Source organism: Xenopus tropicalis, chromosome 1, assembly GCF_000004195.4.
Source record: "Xenopus tropicalis strain Nigerian chromosome 1, UCB_Xtro_10.0, whole genome shotgun sequence".
NCBI classification, from domain to species: domain Eukaryota; kingdom Metazoa; phylum Chordata; class Amphibia; order Anura; family Pipidae; genus Xenopus; species Xenopus tropicalis.
In genome coordinates, this window is record NC_030677.2 from 198,263,383 (window position 1) to 198,281,782 (window position 18,400).

Sequence of the window (18,400 nt, forward strand, 5' to 3'; positions counted from 1 at the left end):
AAAACACGTTTTCCCATGACAGTGTTCCTTTAAGAAAGAAAAGTGTAACCAATCAGTGACTTGAGGGGGGGCCATATGGGACATAACTGTTCATTTAGTTTGTGAGCTTGCAGGTCAGATTCAAAAGCAAACTAACTGAGCAGTTATGTCCCATATGGCCCCCCCCTCAAGTCACTGATTTGGTTACTGACCGCTAACAGCTTAGAGAGCTGTAAAGGAGGAAGTAGTGTTCTGGCCATTATGTTAGACATCTGCTCACTCCAGCCTTTATAGATTACATTTTTGCCAAACTACATTGAGAACATTTTTTCACCCTATGTGGCTTAACTGGTTGTAAGGAACTTAATAGGAATAAAGAAGAATTTGGAAGAATAAAAGAATGAATTCCATCTAGGATGTGGTATTGTCGCAGGGGGATCTGGACAAACTGGAATCTGGACTGCTAAGTGGCTGATGAGATTCGGTACTGATAAATATAGGGTTATGCATTAGCCCTAAAAGAGAGGAAGTCTGATACCGAAGAACATGTTCCCAAAAAAGGAGACAAGAAATCCTGTGTTTCTTTTGATAGAGGACTCAGTGCAGCGTTCCTGTGAGTGCTTATGGCTGTATTTACATAGACCTTTCTGATAAAGCTTACTTGGTTTTTACCTTTCCTTCTCCTTTAAGATAATTGGGACAATCAAAAACAGCAATGAATAGTCTTTCAGAAGTACAACTGCAGCAGATCAGTCTCCTGTATTTCCCATAGCCTCTACATAGACACCCTTAAACAGTACTAGCTCTTCTGTATTAAAATATACATATATTGTGGTTTCCTATATTTTCTTAATTAATAATGAAACCTTTGACTAATTAGCTTATCACCTGGTTGTCTGGTCCAAACAATAGGAGTTATCCCTAATTTAGAAAACAAAGGTGCTGGTCTGGGAAAGGTCACACCTAAACCCTAATTAACATTAAGAAAGTCAAGTACCCTTGAATCCCTGTTGATGCATAACCTGTTAGTCAGGGAGGACAGTTTTGGTGGAGACGCAGACATGAAGACTGGAACTTACGGGGAACTTACTGTAACTAACTGGTATATGCTAGCATCATTTAAATGGACCAATCAGGAGAGACTTCTAGACAGTTCTAGAAGACACCCCTCCCTCCTGTATGTAAGTTGGCTTCATTACGGCACAGGTAGACACAGGGCCAGGAGGGGAGTGACCACCGTACCAGATCAGAGGGAATCCTGACATCACGGACCAGGTGCCTTAGCAAACCTTAGGAGAGGTATACTTGGGCTGTGTGATCCTCTAGAGCAGGGGTCCCCAACTTTTCTAACTCGTGAGCCACATTCACACATAAATGCTTGGAGAGCAACACAAGCACCATAAAAGTTCATGGAGGTGCCAAATAAGGGATAAGATTGGCTATTAGGGCCTCTATGCACCCTATCAGCTTACAGGGGATTTATTTGGTAGGAAATCTTGTTTTTATTCAACCAAAACTTGCCCCCAAGTCAGGAATTCAGAAACAACTCCCTGGTTTGGGGGCACTGAGAGCAACATCCAAGGGGTTGGGGAGCAACATGTTGCCCCTGAGCCACTGGTTGGGGATCACTGATCTAGAGTTTAGGTTTCATAGAGTGTGTTTATAAGGTGAGGTGTGGGATATTATTATTTCAGTGGCTATTTAGGTAGGTGGCCTCTGGGTTTCATTTTATTGTGTTTAGTTAAGTTAGTGTGTATACTTGTAGTGTATTCTAGTATATTTGTTTTGTATGACCTTCTTGTGTTTATTGTTGTCTCTTGTTTTATGTGTTTTATCTACTTTATGATTTATGTTTATGGAAATATTTGTTTCCAAACAATATAAAATCATTTTTTACATTTATTGTTTGGTGATCTCTTTGCCACACTATATTATATTATAGTTACAATGCCCTTATGAAACAAGGTATTAGCAGGAAAACTGTCCCTTTAAAGATGTGCTTGGGGAATTAGAATGATGAATGCATTCCAGTTGGCAGCTGCCCCTTTACCAGGTAATGATTGCACATTTTGTAAATAAAGATGCCTCGTGTACTCAAAACTTGCAATGATTATCTATGCAGTCAGCCATTACATGTATAACCTTTTCTGATTGGTAATAGTAAAAGGGAATATTATCCTCTATTAAGTGAATGGTGACGGGGTCATTGCAGTCAAACTCTCCAGCATTAAGGGTGATTTATACTCAGTAGAGATCAGTTTAGTTAGTAAGTGTTTCTCTGTTAAACTCTGCAGCACATACAAGAGGAACATATAAGTACTCTGACGCTTGGTTCCATTCCCTGGAAGAATGGCTGCAGGAAGGAAGAGCCTTATCCTCTGCTTGTTGGTGCAACACTTTGTCCTGCTGCACGGAGCCAAGATCCTGACAGTATGCCTTGCAGGTAAGACATTAATGGGGTTATGTAAAAAGGCACTAAGTTTGCCCAGGAGTAACAACCCATAGCAACCAATCAGCAGGACGCATTTACTGGTCACCTATTTAAAGCAAACATCTTATTGGTTGCTATAGGTTACTGCTGCTGGGAAAACTTATTATTGCCCTTTTATTACATATTGAGGCAAGATCATACATTAGTTATTCATTTTGCACACAATCTGTTTATGGGCAACGTTGTTTTTAAGAATCTGCTTTAGTTTATTTGCAGGGGTGTTACTGCCCCATGATACCTAGAATACATGGGAATCCAGGGGCATAAGATATTGTGCGAATTGTAGTTTGAAAGGGGTTTAGCAATGAAGACCACGGGGTTGGGATAGAGAAAGCTGAGTAGTAGTAGGCCCATAAGCTTTTATGCTGCTCTTGCTTGGATAGAAGAAATCAGTTGCTAGGTCAGTTACTAGGTCATGCTGCAGTTTTATATCCCTCAATTATTTTCTGTGTTGTACATATTTAATAATGGGGAACTCCGACCATAATTTGTTAAAAAGCCCCACACAACACAGAAACCCCTAATATACCTATCACTGTAATCTGTTCCTTTAAAAAGTAGGAATACATAACATTTTATATGCTGAAATCCAGCTGCAAAACAGTTCTTCTCTTTCTGCATCATTTGAAATCCTGGCAGGGGAGGAGGGACTAAAACACTGATGTTACAAATTGTAACAACTTCCTCGCAGCTTACGGACAGCATGCAGGAACTTCATAACCCACAATGCATTGCACTGTGATGTTCTTTATTGACATCACGTGTGCAGGGGATTGTGGGATTGGGAGGAGGCAGGCTGAAGGCAGGCTGAGGGCAGGCGACTACTGTTACAGTTTATTTGAGTCTCAAAGTAGTCAGCCAGATCAGCAGGGGAACAGGGGGCGGGGCTTAGGGAACTGTTCCAAACCATATTATTACATTAACAATCATGAAAAGGCTGCATATTTTTAAACTGAAAAGTGCAAAGTTCCATGAAATTATATTTACTTTTCCAAAAGTTCAAGTTGTGTTTGGGTGGAGTTTCCCTTACATTTTATTTTAGCCAAGACTGTTCTCTGTACTTCTATGACCCCAGCATTTCTCCTGTCACTGGCAGGAATCATGATAAAGGCTGATTACTTGAATGGGAGAAAATTACAAAATTACAAAATACTCCATAAAATCACATATTTGGGAAAATGCAGTGGCTGTGGGATGCTGGGTAAGGAATAATATCTTGGTTGGGTCTATGTAGCATTGAGCTATTTGTAAGAGGTAGTGTTCACATTAGCAGAGTGCATAGTAACAGGCCTTTCCCCTATTGTAGCGCATAGTTTCCTGAGCAGCATTACATGCCAAGTTTTTCTAGGCCGTGGGCCAGTTATCTGCCATTTCATGTTTGGGGGGCAGATTATTATTAAATACTGATGTCAACAAAGAGGTTTATGGACATCATGGGCATGAAGGGGGCCTAAAGAAATATCCCTTCTGACTTGCATGCCTCCAGTTGGAGAGCCCTGCTCTACGGTGAATGGGACACAATTTATACCTTGATCCTGCCTGGCAATTCTAATGAACGGCTGAAAAAACTGTTCTGCTGGGTGTTTGGCTATTCCTTTGGTCATCTGGTTACTTTCTATCAGTGCAAAATCTTTTAGGCTGGATATTGAATGTGTATCTCTGCTTTTAACTGGGTAAAGTGGCTTTTTTTTAGTTCAACTCAACTATTCAGTTGAACTGAATAGTTGAGTTGAACTATTAAGGATTAGGCCCAGCACTGAACCCTGCTTACACCTTAGAGCCAACTGGATTATTTTTGATTAATGATACATCTCTACATTCTCACATCCCACTTGGTGTGGACTATATTGGGCCATGGATACCACAATTTTCTGCTGTGTATGAACTGGGCTCCTATATAATCCATTTTGTGGTCTTGGGGGACAAATGGTTAAATAGTCCATCTGTTGACCTTGTCAAAGATGTAGATGTTCCAGTGTGTGGTTGTGGCTTAACATGCCATACATTAGGTTGTTTAAAGACATATTCATCAAATGCAGGATGTTTGGAGTCAGACTTCAACAACTGATTCCAGTTAGTGGCTGCTGCCTCCCTAGACTCATGTTCCGCGAAACAGATCACAACGGGGACTCCAAACCTAGCTAACTATTGCTTGGGCCAATATTTCTAAGATGCACACGAGTAAGAGACATGATGGGTACTTGGGCCTACTGCTTGTCCAGTTAAACTATTCATTTTCTTGGGTAGGGCACTCTACTAACCAGGTGTTAATAGCTACTAAGGATTTAACTGCAACTTCCATCAAAAGGCCAACTTCTGTATTGAACATGCCTCCAGCAGTGGGTTCTCTCGCACTTTAACCATCTCCATCAATAGGGTGACAAGACTGAACGTGGGTCCATAAAGCCATCATTCTTCAATAGCTGGAGCCTGGTGCTTCTTCTGCATGGTTCTCTTTCCCATATTGCATTAGTCCAGCGGTTCTCAACCTGGGGGTCGCGACCCCTTTGGGGGTCGAATTACCCTTTCACAGGGGTCGCCTAAGACCATCGGAAAACACTTATTTCCGATGGTCTTAGCATACCTCCCAACTGTCCCCGTACCGCAGCCCACCGCTCAGGCACCGCCTCTTCTTGCGGCTCCTCGTACGGCGGCGACAGTTCCTTTTATAAGGTTGCGCCCGCGCGTACGTGTGACGTCACACGTACGCGCGGGCGCAACCTTATAAAAGGTCCTGTTGCCGCCGTACGAGGAGCCAAATAAGAAGCAGGAGCCGCAAGAAGAGACGGTGCCAGAGCGGTGGGCTGCAGCCATCGGGACACTGGAGGTACTCTCTATGGGGGCAATTGGGGGGCTCTGTGTATGGGGGGCTCGGTGTATGGGGGGGCTCTGTGTATGGGGGGGTACTGTGTATGGTGGGGCACTGTGTAAGGAGGGCTACTGTGTATGGGGGGGCATTGTGTATGGAGGGTACTTTCTATGGGGGCACTGTATGGGGGCTACTGTCTGTGGGGCAATTGAGGGCATGGTCAATTGGGGGCACTGTCTATGGGGGGGTACTGTTTATGGGGGCAAATGAGGCACTGTGTATGGGGGGCACTGTATGGGGGTGCTGTCTATTGGGCCATCGTGGGCACTATTTTAAAAATGGGGTGTGGCCATTGGGGCATGGCCACAAAGTGGGCGTGGTCAAAAAATTTGCTGAGAATCACTGCATTAGTCTTTCAGTCCAAACTGTTTTGTAATCTCTGGGAGCATCTATTGGACTCCCAGTATCCTCCTATTTACCCTTTGTACTTGACTCTTTCAAAAAATGCCTGTCTGATTGGAAGGCAAGCAATCCTGTTTAATAGTCACAGAATAAAAACTGATGCTTTCAGGTGGAAGCCATTATCTGTGGATGGATAAAATCTCCCGTATTCTTCACAACAACGGCCATGAAGTAACAATGTTCCGGCAGACTGCAGATCATTTCCTACCAGGTATGTATATTTAGGAATTACCATGAATAATTTCTTGTTAAAATTGTTATTACTGCAAATACTGTGTCTGGGGATGGGGGTTCTGCGAAAAAAACTCAGAAAATGGATTGGTCAGAAATAAATTAAGGGCACGAGGCTGCTGTACATGAAAACTCTCACTGATTAATGGGAAGAGCAGTTCCACATTTATACTGAAATCAATATTGTCCTCTTAGTGCCCTGCTTGAGTTCTCAGTATATCTCAGGCTCTTAAACAGTGGAAGTGACCTCCATGTCCGTATCACATTTAATAGACTGGAGAGCCGTATTCATTCTTCTATGTTTGGATCTCTGAGGTCATTATATAATATTCTCCAGTAAAAACCAAAATGATGGACAAAAAAAATTATTTTCTAAAATCTGTCGAAACCTATTGGTGCACTACTTGCTGTTACAGGGCTGGCATAAACAGAAACTACTGGGCCCAACAGCAAAATATGTTTAGTGATCCGTGTTTTGCATTTATATATTGAATCTTCTGTTGGGGCTCTGATGGGTACACTTACATTCCGGAACCCCAAAGCAGGTTAACTCTGCCTTCTATATGGTTTTACTGCTCCACCAGAACCCCATCTGGAAGTTAAATATAAAACGGCACTGCCCCTCATAGCCATGCAGGCCACCTCTGAATAATAGGTTTATTTGTATTTAGTTCCAAAGGTAGGTATGTGACATGGCCACTGCTAGTCACTGATGTTTATCTTCCAGGTTACCCAACGCCTGATAGCCCTTACAGAGTGGTCATCTGTTCTATGGATGAGACTTGTCAGAAAGAATTTATTGCATTTTTTAAAGAGGACCTCAAACTATACTTCAAGGGCAGGTGAGTTACTAATAAGAACATCAGTTTAGGATCAAGTGTTCAACAAGTCCCTATGGCCAAACACAATATTAGACAAAAGCACATTATTAACAAAAATTGCTTAAAATTCCTTACCCAATTTTGGGTCCTGCTCTGTACCAATAGAGGGGTAAGGGGGTCGCCAAACCCTGCCTCCATTTTTTATTGCAGGGATAGGTTGCTTGTAACAGGAAGAAGTTGGAGCAGCACCAGTATTGTGCATGTTCTGTTCCTTCCTTGCCCATAGGCATAGCATGCATTGTATTGACAGTCAATAACAAAAGGTGTATATTCCATTTAAAAGTCATTGAGTTATTTAAAGTTCTCAGCATGTGGTATTTTTTAGCTGTAGAAAAATAAAACTGAAACAACTCCACAAATTTTCAAGGTAGTACACACCAAACTCCCTTCCCTGAATCCGTTTTGGACCCCACTGGTGCTGGTACCTCAGTGGGTAATACTGATTATTCTGTCTGTAGAAAAGAAAGTAGAGTTGTAATGGCAGATTCAGAACAGGTCAGTAACAAACAACCGTATAACATTGTGTCCCAGTGATAATGTATTGAAGCTTAAAATACTGTAAATATGCACCAGGCCCAGCAACCCATAGCAACCAATGAGATCTTTAATCAAGTGACCAATAAATGCTACATGCTGATCAATATAGGTTACATTATTACCTTACAGGACGTTTTTGAGAGAAGGCCAAAAACATTTCATGGTCTTTGACCTGAATAAAAATTCACTTATTTACCTTTGCAAATGGAAGTGCTACGGCATCATTGATTCTAGGTCATTTTATTGACTCTCTTCTTGTCAGGTCCTAAGCTCAATATGAGATTGGGCACTTTGAGCAGGCAGGAAGCACTGGAGGTTACAACATCCCTACACTGGACCTCCATGCATCAAACTGGAATGCTCTTATTTGTGTAACCAGAAAGTTATAGTGATGGATACTGAGTATAGCAACTATACCATATGTACAGTATATATAGCTAGGTCTGAGCTTCCTTTTATTGAAACATATGCACCAATTTGCCACAAAACATTTCTTCTTATGTTTTAAGCTGGAGGTAAACAGTGTTGGATATAACATTGCTTACCTGGAGTTTTTATTGACTGTAGACCTAAGCGAAGAATATCCTGATAATCACTAGTTAGCCTGTAGCATTGGTGTCTGTAGATAACTTACCAGTGAAGCTGACAGAGAAGAATGTTCTAGGCAATCAGTTATGTACTGCTTCTGGGTGAATTGTATATATAGGGTACCCTATACACAGTATTTTCTGAAGATATTACCAACACAAATGTTATGTGAATATATAGATAGGTCTGTAGAATGTATAGATAGGTCTGTAGAATGGATAGATAGGTCTGTAGAATGTATAGATAGGTCTGTAGAATGTATAGATAGGTCTGTAGAATGTATAGATAGGTCTGTAGAATGGATAGATAGGTCTGTAGAATGGATAGATAGGTCTGTAGAATGTATAGATAGGTCTGTAGAATGTATAGATAGGTCTGTAGAATGTATAGATAGGTCTGTAGAATGGATATATAGGTCTGTAGAATGGATATATAGGTCTGTAGAATGTATAGATAGGTCTGTAGAATGGATATATAGGTCTGTAGAATGGATATATAGGTCTGTAGAATGGATATATAGGTCTGTAGAATGTATAGATAGGTCTGTAGAATGGATATATAGGTCTGTAGAATGGATATATAGGTCTGTAGAATGGATATATAGGTCTGTAGAATGGATATATAGGTCTGTAGAATGGATAGATAGGTCTGTAGAATGGATAGATAGGTCTGTAGAATGGATAGATAGGTCTTTAGAATGGATAGATAGGTCTTTAGAAGTCTGTGTATATATGTGCTCTTGGGTTCATTTGGAGGGGTTGATCTTGATGGACTTTAATCTTTTTTCCAATCATCTTAACTATGTATTTTTTTTAATTTTATTGTTGTAGACATAATCTTTCTCTTTTGGATTTTATGGCCCAGTTATCACTCCAGTGCAAGATGATATTTAACCAGACATCCATCATAAACTTATTAAAGGAGGAGAAGTATGACATTGCGGTGATAGATTCTTTCAATCCCTGCTCCTTTCTGGTGTCTGAAAAGTTAGGAATCCCCTTCATTGCTACTCACCCCTTTGCACTAAAAAATGCTTGGCATTCAGGAATACCGAACCAGCTGTCCTATGTGCCAGTGTTCCAAACCCAACTAACCGACCACATGGACTTCTTTGAACGGGTGAAGAATGTTCTTATGTACATTGGATCACGTGTAGAGGAGAGTAAAATTCACTCATTATTTGATGATGTTATTGAGGAACATTTCCCAGCAGGTTCCAGACCAACCTTTGTGGAACTCTACAAGAAAACTGCACTCTGGATGTATAATACAGACTTTACTTTAGAATTTTCTCATCCTTTTTTTCCAAATGTTCTGTACATTGGAGGCTTATTGGCAAAACCAGCAAATCCTGTCTCACAGGTGAGTGCTCTGTTTCTTCTTTTGTAATCCATACATTCAGTAATCCATACATTCAGTAATCCATACATTCAGTAATACATACATTCAGTAATCCATACATTCAGTAATCCATACATTCAGTAATACATACATTCAGTAATACATACATTCAGTAATACATACATTCAGTAATCCATACATTCAGTAATCCATACATTCAGTAATACATACATTCAATAATCCATACATTCAGTAATACATACATTCAGTAATACATACATTCAGTAATCCATACATTCAGTAATCCATACATTCAGTAATACATACATTCAGTAATACATACATTCAGTAATCCATACATTCAGTAATACAAACATTCAGTAATCCATACATTCAGTAATCCATACATTCAGTAATACATACATTCAGTAATCCATACATTCAGTAATCCATACATTCAGTAATACATACATTCAATAATCCATACATTCAGTAATACATACATTCAGTAATACATACATTCAGTAATACATACATTCAATAATCCATACATTCAGTAATACATACATTCAGTAATCCATACATTCAGTAATCATACATTCAGTAATACAACATTCAGTAATACCATACATTCAGTAATCCATACATTCAGTAAATACATACATTCAGTAATACCATACATTCAGTAATCAACATTCAGTATACATACATTCAGTAATACATACATTCAGTAATACATACATTCAGTAATCCATACATTCAGTAATACCATACATTCAGTAATACATACATTCAGTAATACATACATTCAGTAATCATACATTCAGTAATACATTCAGTAATACATACATTCAGTAATCCATACATTCAGTAATACATACATTCAGTAATCCATACATTCAGTAATACATACATTCAGTAATCCATACATTCAGTAATACATACATTCAGTAATACATTCAGTAATACATACATTCAGTAATACATACATTCAGTAATACATACATTCAGTAATACATACATTCAGTAATACATACATTCAGTAATACATACATTCAGTAATACATACATTCAGTAATACATACATTCAGTAATCCATACATTCAGTAATACATACATTCAATAATACATACATTCAGTAATACATACATTCAGTAATCCATACATTCAATAATCCATACATTCAGTAATACATACATTCAGTAATACATACATTCAGTAATACATACATTCAGTAATACATACATTCAGTAATACATACATTCAATAATCCATACATTCAGTAATACATACATTCAGTAATCCATACATTCAGTAATACATACATTCAGTAATACATACATTCAGTAATACATACATTCAGTAATACATACATTCAGTAATCCATACATTCAGTAATACATACATTCAGTAATACATACATTCAGTAATACATACATTCAGTAATACCATACATTCAGTAATACATAACATTCAGTAATACATACATTCAGTAATACATACATTCAGTAATCCATACATTCAGTAATCCATACATTCAGTAATACATACATTCAGTAATACATACATTCAGTAATCCATACATTCAGTAATACATACATTCAGTAATACATACATTCAGTAATACATACATTCAGTAATACATACATTCAATAATCCATACATTCAGTAATACATACATTCAGTAATACATACATTCAGTAATACATACATTCAATAATCCATACATTCAGTAATACATACATTCAGTAATACATACATTCAGTAATACATACATTCAGTAATCCATACATTCAGTAATACATACATTCAGTAATACATACATTCAGTATAATACAATACATTCAGTAATACATACATTCAGTAATACATACATTCAGTAATCCATACATTCAGTAATCCATACATTCAGTAATACATACATTCAGTAATACATACATTCAATAATCCATACATTCAGTAATACATACATTCAGTAATACATACATTCAGTAATACATACATTCAGTAATACATACATTCAGTAATACATACATTCAGTAATACATACATTCAATAATCCATACATTCAGTAATACATACATTCAGTAATACATACATTCAGTAATACATACATTCAGTAATACATACATTCAGTAATACATACATTCAATAATCCATACATTCAGTAATACATACATTCAGTAATACATACATTCAGTAATCCATACATTCAGTAATACATACATTCAGTAATACATACATTCAGTAATACATACATTCAATAATCCATACATTCAGTAATACATACATTCAGTAATCCATACATTCAGTAATACAAACATTCAGTAATACATACATTCAGTAATACATACATTCAATAATCCATACATTCAGTAATACATACATTCAGTAATACATACATTCAGTAATACATACATTCAATAATCCATACATTCAGTAATACATACATTCAGTAATACATACATTCAGTAATCCATACATTCAGTAATACAAACATTCAGTAATACATACATTCAGTAATACATACATTCAGTAATACATACATTCAGTAATAATGTTGCTCATCCCCTATTTTATAAATGTAATTACGGTCATTTTGTAATATTCCCAATTTCTTTTACACCGACGTGAAACAGCAATGAGAAGTTTTCTTCAACATTACACATTTGCTTTCATAAAAATAGATATTTAAAAATTAACTTGGATTTGGTCCCCCCATGTATTTGGGTACTGTAGCTTCATGGAGAATGTGGAGAAAATGGCGACTATCCGCCTTCTGCTTCTCCAATTCACTTAAATGGGAAATGCCTGAAACCTCTTGTACAGGAGCTTTTCACCATGAAACTCCTATTGTGCATAAACCATGCTGGCACAAACTCATAGGGGCCGAGTTACTAATCCACGAACGGATCGAAAGCGTCCGAATGTGTTTTTTTCGTAATGATTGGTATTTTGCGATTTTTTCTTTGCGTCTTTTTCGTAAATTGTCGAGACTTTTTCATAGCCGTTACGACTTGCGTGAATTGTCGCGACTTTTTCGTAGCCATTGCGAAAAAATCGGAAAGGTTTGCCCGCCGTTTAGTAGCGCTCAATACGATTCCCCCAAGTCGTAACGGCTACGAAAAAGTCGCGACAATTTGCGCAAGTCGTAACGGCTATGAAAAAGTTGCAACAATTCACAAAAAAGTCGTAACGGCTATGAAAAAGTTGCGGCAATTCACGAAAAAGTCGCGACAATTTGCGCAAGTCGTAACGGCTATGAAAAAGTTGCAACAATTCACAAAAAAGTCGTAACGGCTATGAAAAAGTTGCGGCAATTCACGAAAAAGTCGCGACAATTTACAAAAAAGTCGCGACAATTCACGAAAAAGTTGCGACGGCGACGAAAAAAAATCGCAAAAAATACGAAAAAGTCGCAAAATGTTCGTTTCCAATCCGATTTTTTCCCATTCGGGATTCGGATTTGTGGATTAGTAAATCAGCCCCATAGTATTGTGAATTGCAAATGATCCCTTATTACCCTCTCTAAAAGCATTCGTACAACTGATGTCAAGCTAACAGGCCTATTGTTTCCAGGCTGAGAACGTGATCCCTTTATGAATACTGGCACCACTTTAGTAATTTGCCAATTAGAACTGGGACCAATAAAATGGAAAAAACAGTTTAATAAAAATAACAGTTTAAAAGCTCTACTTTTATTAACTGTTTTTCTCCCATTATCCTGCTGGGTTGGCCCGACCTGTAGAAGTCTCTTTTTTACTTGTGCAATGACTGTTCAGGACTTTTAGAAGAGAAAAAGTTTAGCTGCCAGGAAACTACATATAGTGGGCCAATGGACAGGGATTGTGCAATGGGGCCCTGCATCTGGTACAGGTTTATGTATGCACTGCCACCTGCTGAAACTGGCCTCAGTTTTATTGCTATTTTGTTTTTGACAGGAATTGGAAGATTTTATCTCCCAGTCAGGAGAGCACGGGTTTATCATTGTGGCATTTGGGTCGATGGTATCTTCCAGTCCTTTCACTGAGTTTGTGAAGGAAATGAATGACGGTTTTGCAAAAATCCCGCTAAAAGTCATCTGGAGATACCGAATATCAGAGTGGCCGAAAGAACTGCAATTGGCACCGAATGTTAAAATAATGGATTGGATTTCTCAGAATGATCTCCTGGGTAGAAAATTCCATTTCTTTTCGTATTATATCGTATTATATTATATATATTTAATATTTAGGGCTATAAAAATTGTCGTTGTTTTGGTTTAACTAAACACTAATCCCAAACCACTCACACAATGCAGCCCCCCACTAACAAATCAATTTGCTTTCACTGGAGCAGAGTGGGGATAATTAGTTTATATTTAATGACAGATAAAGCCAAATAATGTATTTGTTACTCATTATTAACGGGTGGGACTCATGTTTCATGACAGGACACCCCAAGGCTCGTCTTCTGGTCACTCACGGAGGGATAAACAGCGTGCAGGAAGCTATCTATCACGGGGTACCTATGGTGGCAATACCACTCTTTGGAGATCAGTTTGACAATGCAGTACGGATAAAGGCAAAACATTTGGGAACATTTATTCTGCCAGGTCAACTCAAGGCTGAAAAGTTTGTAAATGCTATTAGGCATGTAATAGAAGATGAAAGGTATTTGACTATATTTTATAACTCATTATAACTCTGTTACTAACCACTACTGGTCCAATATTTGGCACCCCACAGTGAATTTAATTACTACATTCGACCCACAGGCAATTTGGCTAGCCTTCTCCGACAGAACGGTTGTGTTTGTCAGTACACCTGGATTTTATGCAACCAAAACCAGGCATTGGCTTGCAAGCAACTGGTTGGGAATCACTGGTTTTGTGGCTAGAGGCCCACTACTGCAATGAACTGATAGAATCAATGTAGCATACAATATAAATGTGGTTCAATTAGGACACTGTATTTGTTGTGTCATTTTTTGAAACTCCTTTATAAATTACCCCCTCAAAACTCATGGACTGAAATATCTGGTGGATGAGGGAGGGGTGAAGGTGTAATAGCAGTACAATAATAAACAGCTGTTAATACAGTTAGTTCCCCAGCATGGTCATAGTGAAGAACACCTGTAGGGATAGAACCAGAACATTTTTCTATGCACCTTAGATAGTATTACCATACCCACCAAGTTATCTCAGCAGGAAGGTTCTGCTAGCAGCAGCTGATAGAAGTAATTGTAGGTTTAGGAGAGAAGATCATGGCTGACTTTCTCTTTAGGAGAGTCCCCTTTTATTCAATATTCTGCACAATAACTCTTTAAAAACACTTTTTGTGCCAAATAATGTAAAGGAAGGGACTGTGACATTTAGTTTTGTGTGTATCTTCTCTCAACAAAACATTTCATTTACTGCCTTCTGCTAGGACTTTGCTTTACACTAAAGTATCCCCCAACAAACATCTAGATAAATTGTGGGGTCAACATTAAAGGACACTTTGGTGACATTTGGGATCAATGCTTATTTGTTATACAGGTATAGGATCCCTTATCCGGAAACCCGTTATCCAGATTCAAAATTATGGAAAAGCCATCTCCCATAGACTCCATTATAAGCAAATGATTCTTATTTTTAAAAATGATTTCCTTTTTCTCTGTAATAATAAAACAGTACCTGTACTTGATCCCAACTAAGATATAATTACCCCTTATTGGGGGCAGAACAGCCCTATTGGGTTTATTTCATGGTTAAATGATTCCCTTTTCTCTGTAATAATAAAACAGTACCTGTACTTGATCCCAACTAAGATATAATTACCCCTTATTGGGGCAGAACAGCCCTATTGGGTTTATTTAATGGTTAAATGATTCCCTTTTCTCTGTAATAATAAAACAGTACCTGTACTTGATCCCAACTAAGATATAATTACCCCTTATTGGGGGCAGAACAGCCCTATTGGGTTTATTTAATGGTTAAATGATTCCCTTTTCTCTGTAATAATAAAACAGTACCTGTACTTGATCCCAACTAAGATATAATTACCCCTTATTGGGGGCAGAACAGCCCTATTGGGTTTATTTCATGGTTAAATGATTCCCTTTTCTCTGTAATAATAAAACAGTACCTGTACTTGATCCCAACTAAGATATAATTACCCCTTATTGGGGGCAGAACAGCCCTATTGGGTTTATTTAATGGTTAAATGATTCCCTTTTCTCTGTAATAATAAAACAGTATCTGTACTTGATCCCAACTAAGATATAATTACCCCTTATTGGGGGCAGAACAGCCCTATTGGGTTTATTTAATGGTTAAATGATTCCCTTTTCTCTGTAATAATAAAACAGTACCTGTACTTGATCCCAACTAAGATATAATTACCCCTTATTGGGGGCAGAACAGCCCTATTGGGTTTATTTAATGGTTAAGTGATTCCCTTTAAAAGCTTGGGAATTCATGTACAAGTTAATGAGAGCTGTATTAGGCAGAATGTAAGCGATTCTTCAATTCCAGTTTGTTTGTGGTTTTTTAGAATTTTTCAATTTCTTATGAGTTTGTAGACCCATTGAAAATAACGAATAGATTTGGAAGTTTGATTAGTAAGCCTCTTAGTATTCTACTTGTGATTTTTTAAATGATTCTGGGTATGAGCAGACACCATTGGTGCACATTCATACTGACATAGAGCAATATGCAAAAGTGACTTTTCTTAGTTTTATATTATCAGGTTAAATTATGTTTCAAATTTCCGCACTATTTATAAATATATCGCTGTGTTTTCTCAGATGATGTATGATAAGTTTATGCAGTAGGTTTCTCACATGAAATTCCATTTATACCTACAGCTACAAGAACTCAGCAATGCACTTCAGCCTGATACAGAGGTCACAGCCGTTTCCCAAGGAGCAGCAAATAGTGCGATGGGTGGAGCACATTGTAACAGTGGGAGGAGCCAATCACCTTATTCCATACTCCTACCAGCAACCCCTGTATCAGCAGTATCTTCTGGACGTCATTTTATTTGTGTGTGTGTGTTTCATTGGGGCCTGTTACCTTACTGTGAAGGTACTGAGGCTATTCATCCAAAGGCTTTGTTCTGTTGGAAAGCTAAAACAAAATTAAAGATATTTTAATTTAAATCTGTTTCTTTCAATACGGATAACAAGACTGCATATACTACAGCCTGACAACAATAACATCTCTTCACAAATATGTAATCATACAGTTATGTTTTTAACAATAAAATATCCATAAAACTCTGAATATAAATATCAGTAAATATTGCCCTTTTACATCCTTTCCCTTGAGCCGCCATTTAGTGATGGGCTGTGTGCTCCCTCAGAGATCAGCTGACAGGAAGTGATGCAGCTCTAACTGTAACTTACAGTGTTATTTATTCAAGTCTGTGTCTTTTTACTCAATTTCACTAAAGTCTTGGCATGTATGGAATTTCACTACTATTATACAGTACTGTAGCGGTGAATATTTTGTCACGATAATATACAGTACTATAGCGGTGAATATTTAGTCGCGCAAAATACATTACTATGTATATTTTGGCAGGTTTTTTTTGTCGCAACTTTGTAATCTCGCGACTGGCAGACATTTTGTAGCGATTTTGTAATCTCGTGACATGTGCGACTTGGGGCCATTTCGTGTCATTGAGCCTGCAGCCACACTACAGAAAGGATCATGCCTGGGGTTTCTTATCTGCTACCAGGGGAGAGGCGCTATATTATCAGCATGCTCCTGCGCTCAGGATATGATGACCCGCCGCTGGGGGACTTAGGGGTCCACGAGAGGAAGAGGGCAATCCTGGGCGAGCTAAGAGAGGGTTTGCTCGCCGGGTTTGCCCTTGATGTGGACCTCCACCAGCTCCAGTGTCTGTGGTCTGACCTGAAGCGTAGGAATTCAGAAAGGAAGGTAATTATTGTACTTTATTATGCTTTTACAGTATACGTTCAGTAAAAGATTTAGCAAGTAATTTGAACTAAAGGTACAAATGTAAGAAATGTCAGGGATGATGAAAGTAACATAGTAAGTTGGGTTGAAAAAAGACATACGTCCATCACGTTCAACCATAATGTCAGTGAGGAACTGAAACGTTGCTCACAATAAACCTCTGAATATTATTTCACATCTTTGTGACTCCTTGTGAAAATCCTGTGTGTGCCCACCAGGCTCCTGTGGCCCAGCAGGCTCCACCGGCCCCCGAGGCCCGACCTCCGGCCCCCGAGGCCCAAGCACTGGCCCCCGAGGCACCACAGTCCCCCGAGGACCCTCAGGCCCCCGAGGCCCAACCTCCGGCCCCCGAGGCCCATCCACTGGCCCAAGAGGCCCATCCACCGGCCCCAGAGGCCCATCCACCGGCCCCAGAGGCCCATCCACTGGCCCAAGAGGCCCATCCACCGGCCCCAGAGGCCCAAGGACAAGCAGCCCAAGAGGCCCATCCACCGGCCCCAGAGGCCCAAGGACAAGCAGCCCAAGAGGCCCATCCACCGGCCCCAGAGGCCCAAGGACAAGCGGCCCCCAAGGCCGAATACGCCCCCGAGGCCCCGGACACCCCCCACTTGATTCCTCCCCCAGTTTCCCCCCAGGCCCTTGAGTTCTCCCCCCAGGCCAAGCGCTGGGCGCCAGGTTCTCCTGCACACAAGGGACCATCAGTGCAGGAGGACCTGGCCAACATCAAGGCCGAGCTGGCCAAGCTCCGGGGGGAAGTGAATGAACTAAAGAGGGACATTAGAGAACTCAAGGGCAGCAAGCCCTACGTTTTTTTTTCACCCCCTTTTTTATTTTATTATATTAAGTAAAAGTTTTTAGTTTTCTACTTTTGAACTGAGTAATGTCTCATTATTTTTCCTTCCTTGATATGGTATTCTATACTTTCATGTAGTTTCCCCTACACTCTTACATTTATCAGTAACAGCATCAATATGCTATATGGGTTAAATGTTTGCAAATATTCTGCCAACAATTTTGCCTTTAGCCCATTTTGCTGAATAGTAAAACTTGCGCTAATTAGTACATAGCGTATTTTCTGGCGAGTGGGATAACTGCCAATCCAATGTTTTGTTGCCAGAATAATTGCAATATTATAT

The 18,400-nt window shown here is 39.0% G+C and overlaps 1 protein-coding gene across 2 annotated transcripts in view; it reads left to right on the plus strand.

Moving 5' to 3' along the window:
* The window catches only part of LOC100488176 (UDP-glucuronosyltransferase 3A1-like), a 34,298-nt gene extending 17,733 nt beyond the window's left edge, over nt 1–16,565 (plus strand). Inside the window, exons 1-8 of one of the 2 annotated variants that reach the window (XM_004910430.4) lie at nt 912–1,278; nt 2,274–2,422; nt 5,851–5,952; nt 6,700–6,814; nt 8,809–9,340; nt 13,261–13,492; nt 13,752–13,971; nt 16,148–16,565. In XM_004910430.4, coding sequence (XP_004910487.2) covers nt 2,329–2,422; nt 5,851–5,952; nt 6,700–6,814; nt 8,809–9,340; nt 13,261–13,492; nt 13,752–13,971; nt 16,148–16,424 — 1,572 coding nt within the window. In that variant the 5' untranslated portion in view covers nt 912–1,278; nt 2,274–2,328 and the 3' untranslated portion in view covers nt 16,425–16,565. Of the gene's footprint in view, nt 1–911; nt 1,279–2,273; nt 2,423–5,850; nt 5,953–6,699; nt 6,815–8,808; nt 9,341–13,260; nt 13,493–13,751; nt 13,972–16,147 lie in introns of those variants that run through there. The other variant, XM_031894602.1, reaches the window with a different exon arrangement.
* Nucleotides 16,566–18,400: the final 1,835 nt, after the last annotated feature.